Source organism: Colobus angolensis, unplaced genomic scaffold (assembly GCF_000951035.1).
Source record: "Colobus angolensis palliatus isolate OR3802 unplaced genomic scaffold, Cang.pa_1.0 Scaffold71, whole genome shotgun sequence".
Classification (NCBI taxonomy): Eukaryota; Metazoa; Chordata; class Mammalia; order Primates; family Cercopithecidae; genus Colobus; species Colobus angolensis.
In genome coordinates, this window is record NW_012120821.1 from 11,384,789 (window position 1) to 11,402,990 (window position 18,202).

Below are 18,202 nucleotides of genomic sequence, written 5' to 3' on the forward strand. Positions count from 1 at the left end.
TGAAAAGCTTATATATGTCTCAATATTCCATTATGCATAAACTTAGTTTGCAGGGGGTTTTTGATTCCTCAGACCTTGGCATATCCAGAGGGCAGAGTGTGGGCTAAGGAAGGTAGAGCTCCTTTCTGTAACTCCAGCACTGTTCATTCTGGAAATTGGCAGGAAAGGTGGATGACCCTGGAGACAGATGATGTACTATGATTAAAATTGGAAAAGAAGGTCAAGAAGGGAGGAAACTCATCGTAAGAATGTGGTTGATCCTTTCACTTTTACTATTTATTCTTCACAGCAGCACTTAGAAGTTGGCGGATTATCCCCAAATTACAGAAGTGGAAATGTGCATTCTAAGATGCTGTGTATCACCCAGTGTTCCATAGTGAAGGATTATCAGTGCTCAGGTCGCCTTGACTCCCAAGCCAGGTTCTTGCTGATACACTCCCCATCTTGAGGACTAGCACCGTTTCCCTTTAACTCAGGATTTCTCAGCCTCAGCAATATGAGGCTTTGGGGCTGGATAATTTTTTTGTCATGAGGGCATGTCCTATGCTTCGTAAGATGTTTAGCAATCCCCTGCCTCTACCATGGGAAGATCGGCACACGTGGTCCTCCCATGCCAGTTGTAACAACGCAGAATGTTTCCAGACATGGGCAAGTGTCCCCTGGGGGGGTGGGGGCAAAATCATCTCCAGGTGATTATCATTGCTGTAACTCATGAAAATCAGCAATCTTGGCTCATAAATATTATCTTCTGGATAGGAGTTGTTGGAGTATGTGGAAGGAAGGAAATGATGCTCTTTGAGCGTCTCATATATGTTAGCCCCTGTCCTAATGTCTTTCCCATGTAACATCTCATTTATTCCTCAAAACAATCGCAAGGCAAAGGTATTATTATCCCCATTTTGTGTGAGGAAATCAGGACTCAGTTAGTTGAACTGGCTTGCTCAGTAGTGGTAACGTGCTATTTTGAGCTTGGATCTCTCTGACTCCTTGTTTCTGCTCCTGTCTGCCCCACCCCAATTCCAGGAAGAGGAAGGTTTTTGTTTTTTTCTGAGTGAAGCACCTTTTGTTCTCCCAACTCCTCACACCTTGAAAAGATTCTCAAGTTGGGAAAACATAAATGACAGACACAGGAGCAGCAGCTATGTACTTTTCACCCTGTCAGAAAATGGAAGAGGGAGTGAAGCAGTTAGCTTTCCCCAGCCCTAATCACAGAAGCTTCTCTAAAACAGCCTCCTTTTTTCCCCCTGGTTAAATGCCTCTGCAGCACGACCACATACAAGCGAGTGCTGTGCTGTGACACCTCTGTGAGGTTTTTTATCAGCCTTACAAATTGATCATTATGATTGTCTTAAAATGGAACTAGGTACAAGTTGCTAGTAGGGCCCTTTCTCTTGCATGAAGACTGCTTCACGATGAACTGTCCTCAAAGCAGCAAGCATAGAAGATTAGACATCATGGTTTATTTTCCTTCCAATGTGTGTTGATTTATGTGTGCAGTTCGATGGATGGAGCTGGAAGTCTCTGAAGGAGAAGTGGGGCTTCTTTGAGGAGTCTGGCACACATATTTAGAGCAATTGCCTCTAACCATTCGGGGACTATTGATCCCTTTTGAAAAATCTGATGAAAGCTTATAGGCCCTCTTCCTAGAAAAATCCACATATTCATTCATTTTTTTGCAGATAATTTCATGGCATTGATGGACCTTTTTAGGGAACCATAGGCGCTGGATAGAGAGTGATAGATCTCTTGGTATCTAAAAAAGAAGTCTGTCTGATTTGTTAATGTGTTTCAGTAGTATTAAAAATGTTCATATACTTTGACCCAGTAATTGCATTGCTGGGAATCTTTCTTAAGAAAACAACCTGGATGTCAAATAAGGCTTTAACCACAGAGATGCACAGTGAAGCATTATTCATTCTATTCAGATGTCAGCTGGGGTCTCCATGTTCTTCTGAGAGCCGGATTTAAGTGGTTCCAATCTCTGCAAATTGCACATCAGTAGGAGTCCAAAGCCGTTTCTATGGATCCGCACTGTCCAGTTCAGTAGCCACTAGCCATGTGGCTGTTCACATTTAAACTTACTGTAAATTTAATAAAATGAAACATTTAGTTCCTTGGTACATTAGCCACATTTTAAATGCTCAATAGGCACCTGTAGCTAGTGGCTATTGTAGTTGACAGTGAAGGTATAGAATATTTCCATCACTGGAGAAAGTTCTGTTGGACAGGGCTCCCCAAGATTAATGCAAATTCTGGGAGGTGTCATTTTCTTGGCCTCCTCTGGGTTTTGGGCTTCTAGTCCGTGCGAGCTCTCTGTACAGCTTAGCACTACGTCTCCTGTCCCAGAATAAAAATCCGCTCATACTATACATTTCTGAGTGGTTAACCCATCACTGGAGTTTTGTTGACCCCTAATAGATTAGTCCTTTTCTCTCTCTTATTATTGACTCACTCTTCCTTTATTTTTTTCTCTTCCCACCTGTCCCCCACCCTTACTTCCAATATGACTCTTTTGAGGAGCGCAGCAGGAGTCCTCTGTCTCCCTTTCTTCTGAAGCCTGGGTGTCCAAGTGACACCCAGGCCCTGGGGAGCCTCCCTTTCTATACCCAAGCCCTCTCAGGGCATTGTTCAGAACAGAGACACGTTCTGGACTGGAGAATTACATTATTTTCACCTAGTTATGCCTATAGCAAAAATTTGGAAATGACCCAGGTATCCACTAATAGGGGATGAGTTAAAGTAAGTGGTAGGACATTCACCTGGTTTAATATTATATGGTCATTAAAAATGATGTTTGCAAATAATTGCTAAAAATATAGGGAATTATGAAGTGAGGAATGCATATCAGCATCGTATGTCTAGTATTATTTCAGCCATGTAAATTACTCATAGGGGAAAAGATTGGAAGGAAATACAGTCTGCCGTGTGTTAGTTGGTAGTAGGAGCCGGGTAATTTTTGTTTTCTTTATACTGTTGTATTTAAAATCTTCTATAGTAAACCTGTATTTACTTTTATAACCAGAAAAAAACACAAATGACATAAAAATCACAGGAACAGTTTCTGGGCTTTGCATCTAAAAGTACAAATAGGTCTGTTTTAAAACTTCTGGTGTCTTGTTTTACCAAGTATCAACAACCTGCAGGCTGAGTTAAACAACATTTTTGCCCTGCGGAAGCAACTGGAGCGGGATGTGCTTTCATATCAGAATTTGCGGAAGACCTTGGAGGAGCAGATCAGCGAAATTCGGAGGCGGGAAGGTACACACTTTATTCTATGTGCTTCTCTTTGGTTTTTCCACTTGGAGGGCATGAACTGAACTTCACGAGAGTCCTAAATATTTGTTAAGGGATGAAGCAAACACAGGGTTTCATCTGGAGATCCTTTTTGTGGTGACCACGCTGATGTTAGCCTTCCTAGTAGAAGAGCCCAGTAAGTTGTACTAAATTCTGCTGAAGGTCAGGTGCAGGATTGCTTCCTAGCTGCCTCTACTGTTTTCTGCATCAGTTGATACTTCTAGTTCCAAATATCCCTGGGCACTTGCAATCCCCTTTTCTGGGGGATTACAGCCCTCACTGCCCAAAACATCTGAGTACTGCCTACCACAGCACCTACTGCAGAGAGCCCAAGACCACACGCACATATGGGTGAGACGCTGTTTTAGGTTGAAGCACTGTTTTTAGTGGTGTATATGCATTAAAGGAGGGCTACAACATGAGGGTCCTGTAGGACATATGTTTTCTGTATTCATCACAGTAATATTAAGATTTGACCCTCTCCCCTGGTAGAACTTGAACCCTTTAAAGTTCGGGTTGGTATCTGATTCCCTTCTGTATCTCTAGCCTGGTGCCTGACACATATGGTAAAAATTGATAATAACAGTGGTAGGTTTGACATCTCTTGAGCATCTGCTCTGTACGAGGCACAGTGCTAGGCACCTGACTTTCCACCTGTGACCCTCACAGTCATCTCATTAGGTAGAGTAGGTAGATGAAGAAACCAGGGCTCAGCTGGGGGTTGATGTGCCCAGATTTGAGCCAAGGCATCTTCCTTTAAGTTTAGCTCTTTCTAGTATTCTACACCGTAGTTCAGGTGTATCAGCTCTTACACGTGTGTGTTAAATGAGATACTGTTTGTTGATATGCCTTGCTCAGTACACATACACACACATCTTCCCCCCGCCCCCTGCTTCTCCCCTTCCTATTACAATTGACCTTTGCTGCAAAGGAAGCAGATCCTTACATCGGTGACCAGAGATTCTTCTGTCTTAGCACTAGCAGGCACTTTCTGCACTTAGTGTGCTGGTTTCCTGTGAGGGTTCTGGGGCCAGTAAAAAAAATAGATCAGACACTTTTATCTCCCTTGAGTTCTGCCCTTGTGGGTCACATCTAATTTTTCTGCATTTTCCCCTAAACAGAATCAGTCCCTCATTTAAACTGAAATCACCATTTTCTTGTGCCATTCAGAATGGTCTCCAGGCACAATACTTGATATGCAAATTGTAATTCACAGTTGGCCACAGTGAAAACCCACGGCCTAAGATGAAACCATACATTGAAATACCAGCCTGTTGAGAAAGGGAAAATTACTTTTGCGCCAAAGGTGGTGCCTTAGGCCCCCTCTGTGTACTATGCTCCCTTCCGCCCCACCTCCCCCATTCACATTCCTTTGGATGGATTGCACAGGGATCAATCTTGGGAGGACCTGTTTTTGATATTCCTTTTCTCTTCCCCCTCCCCACCTTTTGTTTTTTTGGGCAGAAGAATCATTTTCATTTTATAGTGATCAAACATCTTATCTAAGTATTTGCCTTGAAGAAAACAATCGGTTTCAAGTGGAACATTTTTCTCAAGAAGAACTTAAGAAAAAGGTATTGACCTATTAACTTTTAGTGCATTTCTTTTTGTTAGATTGTTTGTTGTATCTTGGGTTCCTGATGAGAGGTTAAGATTCTGAAGGCCCCTCTCCTTCCTTCCTATCCCCTCTGCCTTATTGTGTGTGCCCCTCCTGTGTCCATTACCTGGAGTACCTTCCCTCGTGTCTGATAAACTCCCCAGGCCTAAGAACCCAGCCAGGCTTGATCTCCTTGAGGAAAAGCTCTCTGGCCCCTCCGTTTAGAGTTAGCCACTTTTCCTGCAGGCTGTTCACCTCTTTTTTTGTACCTAATCCAAATCGATGTCCTTCTCTTACTGATCTGTAATTATGTGGTTATTTGTCTATATTTCCTTGCTAGGTTGTGAACATCTTAAACTTAGTGATTATGTCTTACTTGTTTCTGATTTCCCATTGCCTGGTACACATACAGGAGCTCATAATAGATACATTTTGAATGAATAACATTCCAGGTTTGATCAATACATCTTTTTTTCAACTGGAAAGGTTCTTCAATGTGTTGATCAGTGGCCTGGTTAGAGTGGTTTAGTGTTTCAAGGTTCTGAAAAACATTGTTAGGAATAGGAGGTTCGAGACTGATTTATTGTAAAATTATCATGTATGTGTGACTGAGATTCAGTTTCCACCTTGGAATAATTTACATTCTGATAGAAGACATAGGCATGTAAACAAGTAATTACAATGTGAGGTGCAAGGTTGCTGTATGGGCAGCTGTACAAGGTATAGAAATAGCAGAGGAGAGGTTAATTGCCTGTATGGGAGATGGCGGGGTGAGCTTACTTGATCAGGGGAAGCTTCTCAACAGAAGTGAGACTTGAAGTGGGTTTTGAAGGACAAATTCAGAGTTTGCCCAGGTCTCCACTTTCTCAGCAAAGAAAGAGAAAGCAGCCTGTGTAAGGCACGGAACGAAGAAATAGCAAGGAGAATAAAATTTTGGGTATTTTGGGAGGAATAGGGCAAGGAGTATGGAGGCAGCTGTTAGTTTTTAAAGATGATGATAATAGCTGCTGCTAGTGCCTACTGGGGCTGTGGTAAGGCCAGGAGGTAGTTCACTTGGTTGACACTTAGTAAATTCAGAATGTCTTGTTCTTCCTACTAGAACCTCCTTGAGGATTAGATCCAATTTTTGTTCATATTTTGATGTATTGGATATCTACTATGTGTACTCAGGGTGGGAATTTCCATGTTATTTGAAGAGCTAATAATCGCTTCCATCAAGAAGCCTCGGAAAATTACTGGCCATTGGGATTTGAAGCCTGCAGGAAACCAAGGTGGTGTCTGCTTGGTTCCTTATGTGTCTGGCCTCGCAAGACCCAGGCCCAGCTCTGCCTGTGTAGAGGCAGCTGCTCTTTCACATGGTTAGGCACTTTGGCCATTGTTCTGTCTCATTTAGCTCTCCAGGCACCCTGGCTGTGGGACTTTGGGCAGTTAAATTTCTTTGTATTTCATGTCCTCATTGTAAAATGGAGATAGACATACTAGCCTGTTCACCTCCTCAGGATTTTTGCAAGGAGTGATGGACTAAAGCTTGTAGGAGTATTTTACTAGCCATAAATTGCTTCATAATTGACAACTGTTAATATTACTGGCATTGCCAGATAGGTGTGCAGAGGAGGAGGTCACTAGTGAAAAGTAAGACTCTGATACAGTTTCAGAAACTTTAGCCTTGGGAGACTTTTCCTCCAGAGGGCCTCAAATACAGGAGAGAGATAGTATTAGCTGTCACTGACTTAACACTTAGACCGTGCCAGGGACTTCAGTGCGCTGTGACCACAATCCTGTTCAGTTCTCATAGTAACTCTACAGATGAGGAAACTGGGACTTCGATTGTGCAGTTTGCCCAGAATCTTTTTGTCTTGAAATGATGGCTCTGGGATTAGAATACTGGTATGTCAGATGTTAAAGCCAGTGTTTTTGTCACTGTGCGCAGGGTATCCTGAGGGCTAGAATCAGCCTGATTCCCCATAACCATGGTGCCAAAGAGTCGCTTAATAGGGCTGTCTGGGGCTGTGGCCCTGGGAAGCTGAAGTCTCTTGTTGGGTAGACAGCCCTCTCCTTGTTCTTACCTCCTAGGTCAGTGACCTCATACAGCTAGTGAAGGAGCTGTATACAGACAACCAGCATCTGAAGAAAACCATTTTTGATCTCTCCTGCATGGGTTTCCAGGGAAATGGGTTTCCAGATAGACTTGTGTCTACAGAACAAACAGAGGTAAGAAATATTTTTATTGTCATGTGCTGATTACAAAAATATAACAACCGGATTGGTATGGTGGCTCACGCCTGTAATCCCGGCACTTTGGGAGGCTGAGGTGGGAGGATCACTTGGGCCCAGGAGGTTGAGGCTGCAGTGAGCTGTGATTACACCACTGCACTCCAGCCTGCGGGATAGAGCGAGACCCTGTCTCAAAAAAAAAAACCCCATCAAAACCATATATTCATATATATGTATGTATGTATACAAACCATATATTTATATGTATGTATGTATGTATAACAACCCGAAAGGTTTTTCAAGACTGCATCTGTTCCTGGGGAGATCTCTAACTGAAATTCCCTTTGTTGTGAACTGGTTATTGAGGGTCCCACTAGGCTGTCAGGTCTGCCCACAGGCTTCCTCAGGTTCGAGTCATGTCTCCATGGACACGTTCGACATACTGTGATGCTTTGACTCTGGTCCAGCCCTGGGACCTGTGCTGCAGATGGCACACATCTGGATGAGTGATGTGGTCTCAGAGGGATCTGGAGAGTTTCCAAACCACCCAGATAATTTGAATAGTGTGGATGCAGCCTTAATGAATACATTAATATTGAAAAACTGACATACACACAACCCACCCGGGAAAAGAGGAAAGAAGTCTTATTCTCCTTGATGACTTCTGGGCCTCAGTGCTGATCTTTGTGATTTGTTGGCTCTGATTTTCTCTGTTTGGGACCCGGGCTGCACAATGGGAGGACCCTGAAGTTGTGATGTTGTTTCCCTCTTCATTCCCTATCTTGGCCTGACTCTCCCGTAGGAAGCACCTTGCTTCATGCGCGTGTTAGCATTGTTTCGGAAGACCAGAACTGCTCTCCCATAAAGTGCAGTAGTAGGGCTCCCTCGTGTATGAAACTGGAATCTTCCTGGTTGGGGTTGTCTTCTGCTCTACCTGGAGTGCCAGGTAGACGGAGAACTCACATTCATTGCAACATCATTTCTTGGGAAAAATTTGTCAGCCTTAAGCTGTCTCCTCCTACCTTCCAAGTGGGAAGTGCTCAAAGGTATTTATGCTGCACTCTGGCCATCTTCTTTCTTTGTGAGAGGGAACATTATTGATCTTAGCCTCCAGGACTCTAGATAATTTTGAAAACCAAGAATATCTGTGATCCATTTAGGGAAAAACAAGTCTGATTTGCTTCCTCCGAGGCAGCGTTATTCACCAACTTCATTTGAGACACAAGCGGTGTGTTTTGTTTGTTCATTTGCCCTTTAAAACAAAAGTCTGTTAAATGTCCCATTATGTCCCTTGAGAAAATGGCTTTTTCCTTTTCCCACCCTAAGATCTTAATATCAGCCGACTCAGATTTGTTGAGTCTTTTATCATATTGTACTTCGATTTGATGTTCCCCATGAATAGCCTTGTTCTTTATAGCACAACTCCCCATCATCCCCCAGAATGGGATGGGAAAGGTGATGTGCCCACTGGAATCTTAGCTGAGGGAGTAGATGGAGTTAGGGTGAGGGTGAGATGGGAAAGAGCGGAGCCTGTGGTTCTCTGGGAGTACGTGTGGTTCTCCTTTGATGAGAAACAAATCAGAAACAAACCAGAAATGCGTATATTGTCCACAGCATTTCCCGAGCAGCATGACTTGCAAAGTGGGGTCTGGGTATGATTCCTGTTCTCTAGGAGCCTATAAATCAGAAAAGGCGGGGGGGGGAAAGCAGGTATATTTTTATTTTTAAAATTCAGTATTTTTTCTCCAATATTTAATTAACCCATAGCATTACCCCAACATTTGGAAAACAGAGAGAATAAATTACCCCTATTTCTGTCACTTTAAAACAAGCACACAGTTAATTAACATTTGGAAGTGTTCCTTCTGTATTTGTGTGTATGAACATGTGTATGCACATACCTCTCCTGGAATGCAGCTTTGTCTTCTGTTCTTGCTAATTGCTATTATGTCATAGCATCTCATCTCATCTTATGAATGTGCTGAAACTTAACTGCCTCACTGCTGTTGGACATGTAGGTTATTTCTAGTGATTTGCCATTTTTAATTTCCTAATAAATGTCTTTGAACACAAATCTTTTTCTGTGTTTAGGGTTTTTTTTTTTCCTTAGAGTTGATTCCCAGATATGTGTCATTAGTAGGTCAAAGGACAGATATAAATATGCAATAGGCATACAATTTATTTTCATTTATTTATTTATTCTCCCCCGCCCCCCAACAACTTCTAATTTGTAAAAGACTATAAGTAGTTTGAAGGCTCTAATAGAGTTTGTCAGATTTCTTTTTAAGATGCTGGCTCTGGTGTAGAACCTCACCAGCTGGGTACCATGGTGCTCAGTTCCTGCCTGCTGGTATTTCACATAGACACCACCAAACAAAACACCAAGAACAGGTATCCTGTTGTTGCTGTGTACATTTAAAAAAATATGAGGTTGCACCTATTTTCTCATATTTATTTGCTGGTTATTCATGCATTATAGGATAATTAGGTTGAAAATTGATACAGAGGAGTGATTTCAGCACAGTGTAGTCAGGACGGTGATCATAGAAAGCCAGGAACTGTATAACTCGTGGACCTGCCTTCTGAGTGTAGGCTATGTGTAAAGAAAGCATGTGGCATGAGTCCTGGCACACTGCAAAGGCTCGAAAGCGTTAGTTACTATTATTATTTACTTATATTGTCATTATTAAGAATGGTTAGAAAACTAACTTTTTTTGACGTAGAGAGGAAACCTGGACAAAGGGGCATAATTGAATTGAACTCAAATATTTGTAGGGCTGTCATGTTGACAAGAAATAGACCTTGTGTGACTCTAAAGGACAGAAATGGTTCTCAGAAGTAGAAGGTACTTGTTAAATATTCTGTTAATAGTAACAATAAAACCTGGTTTGTCAGAACAGATTTAATTTCATTAAAAGGAGGAACTTTCTAACAATTTGACTTCATACGTTATTACGAGTTTTACATGATTTATAAAGCCCTTGGCACAGTTCTGGCATGTGGTAGGTACTCAGTAAAACAGCTATTTTATTTTATTTTTTTGGTGAGTTAGTGGCAGAGATGGGACTATAACCCTCTTCTGACTCCCTTTAGAGTTGTTTAGCAACACCATAGGGCAGTGCTTCTGAAGTTTAATGTGTACGTAAATTTCCTGAGAGTCTTGTTAAAATGCAGATTCTTGTCCAGTAAGCCTAGCATGGGGCCTGAGAGTCTGTATTTCTAACAAATTTGGGTGATGATGCTTCTGCTGCCCTAAGGAATACGCTTTGAGTAGCAAGACCAGAGGTAATCCTGAAAACAACTTGTTTCTAGATCTCGTTTTGAAAAAAGTCATTATTCATTTGTTTATTTGTTCAGCGGTGTTACTGAGCATCAGGCATTGATGTTAAAACTATGAACACATGCATGTCCCCGCCCTGTCTAGGATGTAATCTAGAGAAGCAGAGGGGCAGTCGTGGTAGAGTGTGGTGAGGGCTCTGATGGAGTGAATGCAGAGTCTCAAGGGAGTTGTAGACAGGTGCTCAGCCCTCACTTTGGGGATTAAGGGAAGTTCTTCCTGGAGGAGGAAGGGGAGCTGCCAAGAAGATGAAGAAAGAATAGCTCAAGGAGAGGGGGAGAGGCAGTGGAGTGCAGAGTAACAGCATGGGGTTTCAAGGAGGGAGTGTTTCATACTGTGGAACACTCTGAGAAGACGAGAAAGAAAAAAGTACTGAGAACTTCCTGTGAGTCCCATGACCAGTTTCATTAGAGTGAGGGGGACAGAAGCCAGCTTGCAGGGCTTAGAGAAGTGATGAGAAGTGAGGAAATGAGGATAGAGCCAGTTGATACTTGGAGGTTTGGAGGTTGCTTTAGTGGTGGTAGGGCTGGAAGCTGAGCCAGGTATAGTGACTCAGTTCTCTCTGACATCTTAATTCTATGTCTTCGAAAATGGGTAAGCAGCATGTAGCATGAAGTACATTTCTCTATGTCTGTAACATTTAATTTCTTGACCATTCCTGGAAACTGAGAGTTTACTTTTAATTTTGACCAGGTCAGCAGAGGTAAAGAAAAATGAAAGTGAATTTTTACTTCACTGTATCAAGTATTGGCATGGTTATGGTTCTGGAAATGCAGAATAACTTTGATGCTTTTCATATTTCAACTTGGAATGACGTGTTAACGATAGTTTCTTTGCTCAGCTAAACTTAGGGGAAACTCTTCTCAGATCCGCAGGAGTCAGGGAGGAGCTTCTCTCTGCCTCCTTCCTAACCCCATGTGGATTTCATCTCTTGTTAATAAACAAGGTCTTTGGGGACCTTTCCTGGGCAGTAAAAGTCACATTGCAGAAGGTGAGAATAGACCCCTTGCAGAAGCCTGGAGAGAGGCAGAGAACACTCAGTGACCAGAGCTGTTGGGGAATCAGAGAGAGACTTTTGTTATTGTTTTGAGACGGAGTCTCACTCTGTCGCCCAGGCTGGAGTACAGTGGTGCAATCTCAGCTCACTGCAAGCTAAGCTCCGCCTCCCAGGTTCACACCATTCTCCTACCTCAGCCTCCCGAGTAGCTGGGATTACAGTCGTCCGCCACCACACCCGGCTAATTTTTTGTATTTTTAGTAGAGATGGGGTTTCACAATGTTAGCCAGGATGGTCTCGATCTCCTGACCTCATGATCCACCCACCTCAGCCTTCCAAAGTGCTGGAATTACAGGCGTGAGCCTCCACGCCCGGCCCTGTTTTGTTTTGTTTTAAAGATGGGAAAGACTTTCTCCTAATATTTTATTATGAAAAAATTCAGACACAGCAAAGTGAAAAGATTTTTACAGTGAATACCCATATACTCACCACCTAGGTTCTATTCACATTTCCCACCTGCCCATCATCACTCTGTCTCATCTTTCTGATAAATTTTAATTGAAGCTACAAACATCAATATACTTCCCCCTAAGTACTTCAGTGTACATTATCTTCAATAAATGCATATAGTTAAATGAACTGTAGAAATTGTAAGCCTGTGTTCACTAAGTTTTACAAGTGTATGTGCCTGTGTAAGGCAAACCCCTATCAAGAGCCTGCATGTCCTCTGTTGTCCAAACCCAATCCCACCCCAGCTGCTCTTCTGATTTTGTCCCAAAATTTTGCCTAGACCTTCATATAAGTGGAGTCCTACAGTATATTCTCTTTTGTATATATTCTTTTACTCAGCATTTTATTTTTGAGATTCATCTATGTTGTTAGTGCATCAAGTTTGTTCCTTTTTATTGCCAAGTAGTATTCCATTGCATGAATGGATTACATTGTTTATTCATTCTGCTATTAATGGACACTTGGGTAAAAGGTGATATGAGCATTCGTGTACAATTCTTAGTTGGGACATATTTTTTTTTTTTTTTTAAACTTAACGAGTACCTATGAGTAGAATTCCTGAGTCATAGGGTTATTAGTTTTATAAGAAATGCCAATGCTTTTTCCAAACCTTTTATATTCCCACAATGAGTTTGATAGTTCCAGTTAGTCTTTATCACGGTGAGAATGTTACGGTAATGAGGGAAGAAACCAAAAGAGAAAGAGGCTTCCTTACCCATATTTATAAACTTTTATACCTCAGTAGGTATATTTATGCATGTCTAGTCTGTTTTGTGCTTGATAGGATAGTGGGATATGGTTTTTGATCATCACTTCTGTTTGATCCTGATTGCAGATTTAGATATGGTTAGATTGAATATGTTCTGACCCTGGGAAGTTTCTATAAAAACTGAACTCAGTTGCCTTTGTTTTGTTTTTCTTCCAAAACAATGTTTTTCTTCTGAAAGGAAAATCAGAGAGTTGGACTGGAGAGCTATGGGGATAATTGACTAAACGCAGGGATTCAGAGATAAAACTTGAACTAGAACCGTAGGTATCTCACATGTACAACACACCCAACAAATGACCCAGTACGCCGTGGTTTCAGCACCTTCGGTGTGGACTATTTTGTTTTGTTTTTGTTTTCGAGACAGGGTCTTTACTCTGTTGTCCAGGCTGGAGTGCAGTGGTGTGATCACGGCTCACTGCAGCCTCAACCTCCCTGGGCTCAGGTGATCCTTCTGCCTCAGTCTCTTGGGACTACAGGCATGTGCCACCACACCCGGAGAATTTTTGTACTTCCTGTAGAGACAAGTGTCTCACTCTGTTGTCCTGACTGGTCTTGAACTGCTGAGCTCAAGCAATCTGCCTGCCTAGGGCTCCCAAAGTGCTAAGATTACAGCTGTGAGCCACCGCACCTGGTCAGACTCTTTTATTGGTGAGATAAGATTTGGTATAATTTTGACATAGCTTCGATTGATTCCTTACCCGGGAGTGGCTGGCCACCTTTTCTCTCATTTTTAATTTGGTTAATTCAGGTGCCCCATGAATAGAATTTTTACTTTTCCGGAGAGCTGAGAACTGGCTTTCTTGAGAACTTTGTACTGTCCATTTTGTAGCACTCAGAAGCTTTGGGATTTACACTTCTTTGAAGCATTAGGGATTTATGCAGTCTTTATAAATAACTGTCCTTCGTTTCCAAAAGCATAAAGTTATCGTCAGGCAAGCGTGATACTCTTCTCATTAGAGATGAGGACTTTTTGTCAGCAAAATGACAGTGTTGCCAGGACTGTCCATCTCAGAGGTGTGACAGTCAAACAAGAAGAGGTTTATGCCTTGCGCTAAATAGGAGAAATGGTGCATAAATTGGGCACACCATAAATTTCATTTATTACTTTCTTGCTATTTGATATTTTCAATTCCATCAAGGGGCTGTTTTCCAAAATCTTGTTACTTTTATATAATCTGAAAGTGAATTTAGCAAAGGCAGGAGTGGCAGTGGCATACAGCATATTTAATTTACGGCAGCTAAGGAAAGGCCATGCAAGGGCAAGGGGAAATGTCTTTAGTTGTTTTCTTGGGGAATTTGTCCTTAAATTATGCTTGATCCAGGCAGCTGGTGTGATTCACCACAACTAGCAACTCTAACTTTGGTTAATTTTTATTTCATGGCTTTGGCATTTGTTTCTTCCTCTTTTTTGTTTGCCTTTTGTTTTGCATTAAAAAAAAAAAGGCATTACTGACTTATTCATACATATTCATGCTGCACACTTTTTTGGGTTGCATTTTCACATCATTCCATGCTCCATGTAGCTTATGGCTAGCAAGGAGGATGAGGACACGATCAAAATTGGAGAGGATGACGAGAATAATTTCCTGAGTGACCAGCATTTGCAGCAGAGTAATGAGGTAGGAACCTTGCAGTTAACTCCTTATTTCATCTATTCTACTCTCTGTCCAAACCAGTCTTCGAGTCTGGAATGAGTCCAGTGAGTGTTCTGTTCATTCTGCCTGTATCGTGTACCTTTCATGTGCCAGTGGAAAGCAAAGACTAGGTCTCTTCCCTCTTAGAAGTTAAAAACTGGGTGACAGAGCCAGTCATGAAACATGAAAACAAGCGTATACTTGCAAATAAAAATGGACTTGTTATAGTAGAATAACAGGCATTGGATGTTTGACCTGGACAAATCTTCAGTGATCTAATCCAACCCATTTTATGAATTAGAAACTGAAGCCTTTGAGGAGTGATGATTTATTTGGGGGCACAGAGTAAATCAGTGATAGAGTTGGGATAAGAACTCTTGTTTCTGGACTGTGTGAACTACCAGATCATTTGGTTGAGGCGTAAAGACCTACTGATGGAACTTAGCTCCCCTTCCTAGGGGCGCTCTGCAGTCTCCTCATCTGGAACCCACACTGTCATTTGGGCATTGTGAGAATATGACCCCCATCCACATAGAGCACTCTTCCAATCACATTGATACTGAACATTTGGAGCAAGCAGTCTCCAACCCTCTAATTCATAAAATGTGTGGGAGACTCCAAGCAGTCTCCAAAGTTGAAAGAACCCTAGAGACTGGGATGTGGTGGGGGTAAGATGCTACAGATTTGGCATTTTTGGCCTTCAGGGTGTTCAAGTTTGTGGAGTCACAAAGGGAAGATCTTAAAATATAGATAGTTTTAGAAAGCAAAGTAATTAAAAGTGCAACCAGATGAACCTCATTCGAAGTCTTAGCTTTGGCACTACTATCTCTGTGACCTTGGTTAATTAGTGTTTAACCTCTAAGCCTGAGTTTCCTCATCAATGAGAATAGTAATACTTCCTTTTAGTATTGTGATATTTAAATAGAAAGGCATGTAATAAGTGCTCAGTAAATAATAATTTTTGTTTTTATTATTCTATACGTTTCCTTCTTTGGAGGTTGCTTATTAGTTGGATTTAATAACTAGATTGGTGGCAAAGAAGACACTATAAATAACAACTCATTTGTGTAGGTCTTGTCTTCCATTTAAAAATCTTAATCATTTCACCAGTGTAGAGAGATGGGGGTGATGGCTAGTGTGTATATCACCAGCAGTAATGAAGTCAAGAGGAATTATTTACAGACTGGTAGAAGAAATTTACAGCTTTGGATAGGGGAGAAAGAATGCTAATTGCAGCACCTCAAAGACATGCCCAGTACAGGCTTTAACTAGTTGCGTCTTTGGTACCACTCCTCTGGGACCCTCAGTGACCCAAGAAGGTGGATCCGTAAATAACATCTTCATGGGAATTAGGAACTCTCTACCTTCCTAATGAGAAAGATCAAAGCCATGTTAAACTGTATGTGTCTGTAAAGAGTAAGTCAGCTTTCTGATACATAATAAGGAGGATACATTGCAAGAAGAATGTAATAAGCACTCAAATCATTGTTAATGACATGGGTTCCCTACTCTTAGAAAGAACTTTCAAGGAGTGGGCCGTAGGGGTGGGAGAATGCATTTCCAGTGTGCACCTGTAGTGAGTAAGACAAGTAACCTGAGGTGGTCTCATTTCATTCTCCTAAGAACCGCGGGAGGTACCATTACTACCCCCATTTTATAGGTGAGGAAACTGAGGGTGAGGAGAAGTGATGTAAACATCTCTATCCTCTTTCTAGAACATCTCCCTGCGTTAAAGTGAGTATGTGTGCACCTGCGTGCCTGTGTCTCTCTCTCTTCCTCCTTCTCCCGCTTTCCTTTTTTGTTTCTCTCTGGCTCAGTGTGTCTGGCTTATTTGCACTTACTCACTTACCCTGCATCTCCATCCTCTCTCCACACACCCGCTTCCCTTACTCCTTATTCTATTATTTCACCAAATACTTTTATTTGCAGATTATGAAAGACCTTTCCAAAGGAGGCTGCAAAAATGGATACTTAAGGCGCACGGAGCCTAAGATTTTAGAATCCGATGGGGCCCACGCACCCGGCTGCCTAGAAGAAGGCGTGTTCATAAACCTGCTTGCCCCTTTGTTCAATGAGAAGGCCACGTTGTTACTGGAATCCAGGTAGACATGAGGCCCAGACATTCCTTTGTTTCTCTAGTTCTAGGGGAGAACAAACTCATTTTGCTAAATGGGTTTAGATGATGCTGCTGTGTAATTTACCTGAGAGAGCTCCTGAAATGGCTTGGAAGGAATCTTGCCAGTCATGCAATTAAGTAATTAGGCTGCATCCTAGTGGCTGTGAGGGAATGTCAGCAAAGCCTCATGTAAGCCCATTATAAAGAGGAGAAAGAAAGCTTTCTTTGAGAATTATTCCTGGGAGCCCCAGAAAGGGCTGCCTTGCTGTCAGCGAGAGGAATCAGCCCTACTGAAATCTCTCCCAGTTTCAACAACAGCTTAAAAAATATCACTGTAGTTGTGATTCTGCTGTTTTTGTTGAGCTTGAATTAAAGTTCTCTTCTCATTGTATCTGTTGGGAGCCATTCCTATGTGAGGAGATACTACAGGTTGTTTTCCTTAAAACAAAAAAGGAGAAACATTCCATACATTTGTGTTTTTTCAATTAATCCTTTGGGAGTAATTTTTCCCCCTTTCACGTTCTTCCTAGTCCTTCCATAACAGCTGCTTGGGCTTTGGAACCAAAAAGAGCTGTCTTTTTATCTCTCAGTGCCTCAGTTTATCTGATTACTTCTTAGGGTTGCTGTGGGGAGTAAGAAAAATACACTTAAGAAAAATGGCTGGCGTGTGGTGTGGTGCGTGTTCAGTAACAGTTTTCAGTTCTCCTCCCGAATAGGTAGAGAAATGGAGCAGTAATGATTGCCCATGACTCTTGACAAGAGCCAGGAACGCTAATATTTCTTGTATCATTGATGGACTAAGCCTTACGGGCGTTTCTTCAGTGGAAAAATGGGATTGAAGCACTCTGTTTTTGTGAGCTCAGCAAGCCTGACTCCTCCCCAATCCCTGATATCTGTCCAGTATTTTTCTAGCGTGAGTCTTCTTGGAAGACATGCTCAGTGGCAATTCTGGCTTATTATCGCAAGTAGTTAGATGACCATAGTAGTTGGTGCTTGGGAAATGGAGGATTTCCTGAACATCAGGATCCCTAATTTTACTTCAGAGTTAAAAGACACTTTTTGTGTGAGGGCCATGTGGGAATGTACTTGGGTGATGTGAATCAGGGAGGAGAGTGCAGTGGGCTGTGGTAGGAGCGTGGTGAATTGGGCGGTTGGGGGAAATGCTTCCTTCTGGCAATGGAAGCATTTCAGCCCCAGCTGAAATGGGAGTCAGAAAGGTCTGGAATCTCAGCTTTGCTCTGCCACTTGGTTGGGGGATCCTGAACCTTTATGAGCCCATTTATTCATCTATAAAATGGGCTTTTAACGAATCCCCCTCTCACAGTCTTATTGTGAGGATTCAGTGTATTTAGAGGATTTGGCACATGGTAAGTGCTTAGGAAATGTCAATTCCTCTTCCCTTATGCCTTCCTCATGGCACAGATGCCAAATATAAACAATATTTGGGCTCTGAGAAGTCTCTTGGACTGAACCATTGAAAAGGTCCGGCTTATAGTTATAGCTTAATGAATCTGCTATTCAAATTTCTAGCAAAATAACACTTGAAATATTTTATTTAATAGCACCACCACTTTAGTATATTATAATGGACTCTTTCACCACCTTCTACTACCCATGTGTAAAGTATTTTTCCTTGGTTTTATTGTGTTGTTTGGTGGTGAGTAATGGTCTTCCTTTGGCTAGCCAAATAACAATTGTCATTTTTTTTTTTTTTTTTTTTTGAGACGGAGTCTC

General features: G+C 41.9%; 1 protein-coding gene across 3 annotated transcripts in view; it reads left to right on the forward strand.

The window, feature by feature from the left end:
• The window catches only part of CDK5RAP2 (CDK5 regulatory subunit associated protein 2), a 201,248-nt gene that overhangs the window by 117,106 nt on the left and 65,940 nt on the right, over positions 1–18,202 (forward strand). For 2 of the 3 annotated variants that reach the window (XM_011927417.1, XM_011927418.1), the window contains exons 16-20: positions 3,128–3,258; positions 4,759–4,868; positions 6,965–7,102; positions 14,242–14,337; positions 16,282–16,454. In XM_011927417.1, coding sequence (XP_011782807.1) covers positions 3,128–3,258; positions 4,759–4,868; positions 6,965–7,102; positions 14,242–14,337; positions 16,282–16,454 — 648 coding nt within the window. The remainder of the gene's footprint in view (positions 1–3,127; positions 3,259–4,758; positions 4,869–6,964; positions 7,103–14,241; positions 14,338–16,281; positions 16,455–18,202) is intronic. The other variant, XM_011927419.1, reaches the window with a different exon arrangement.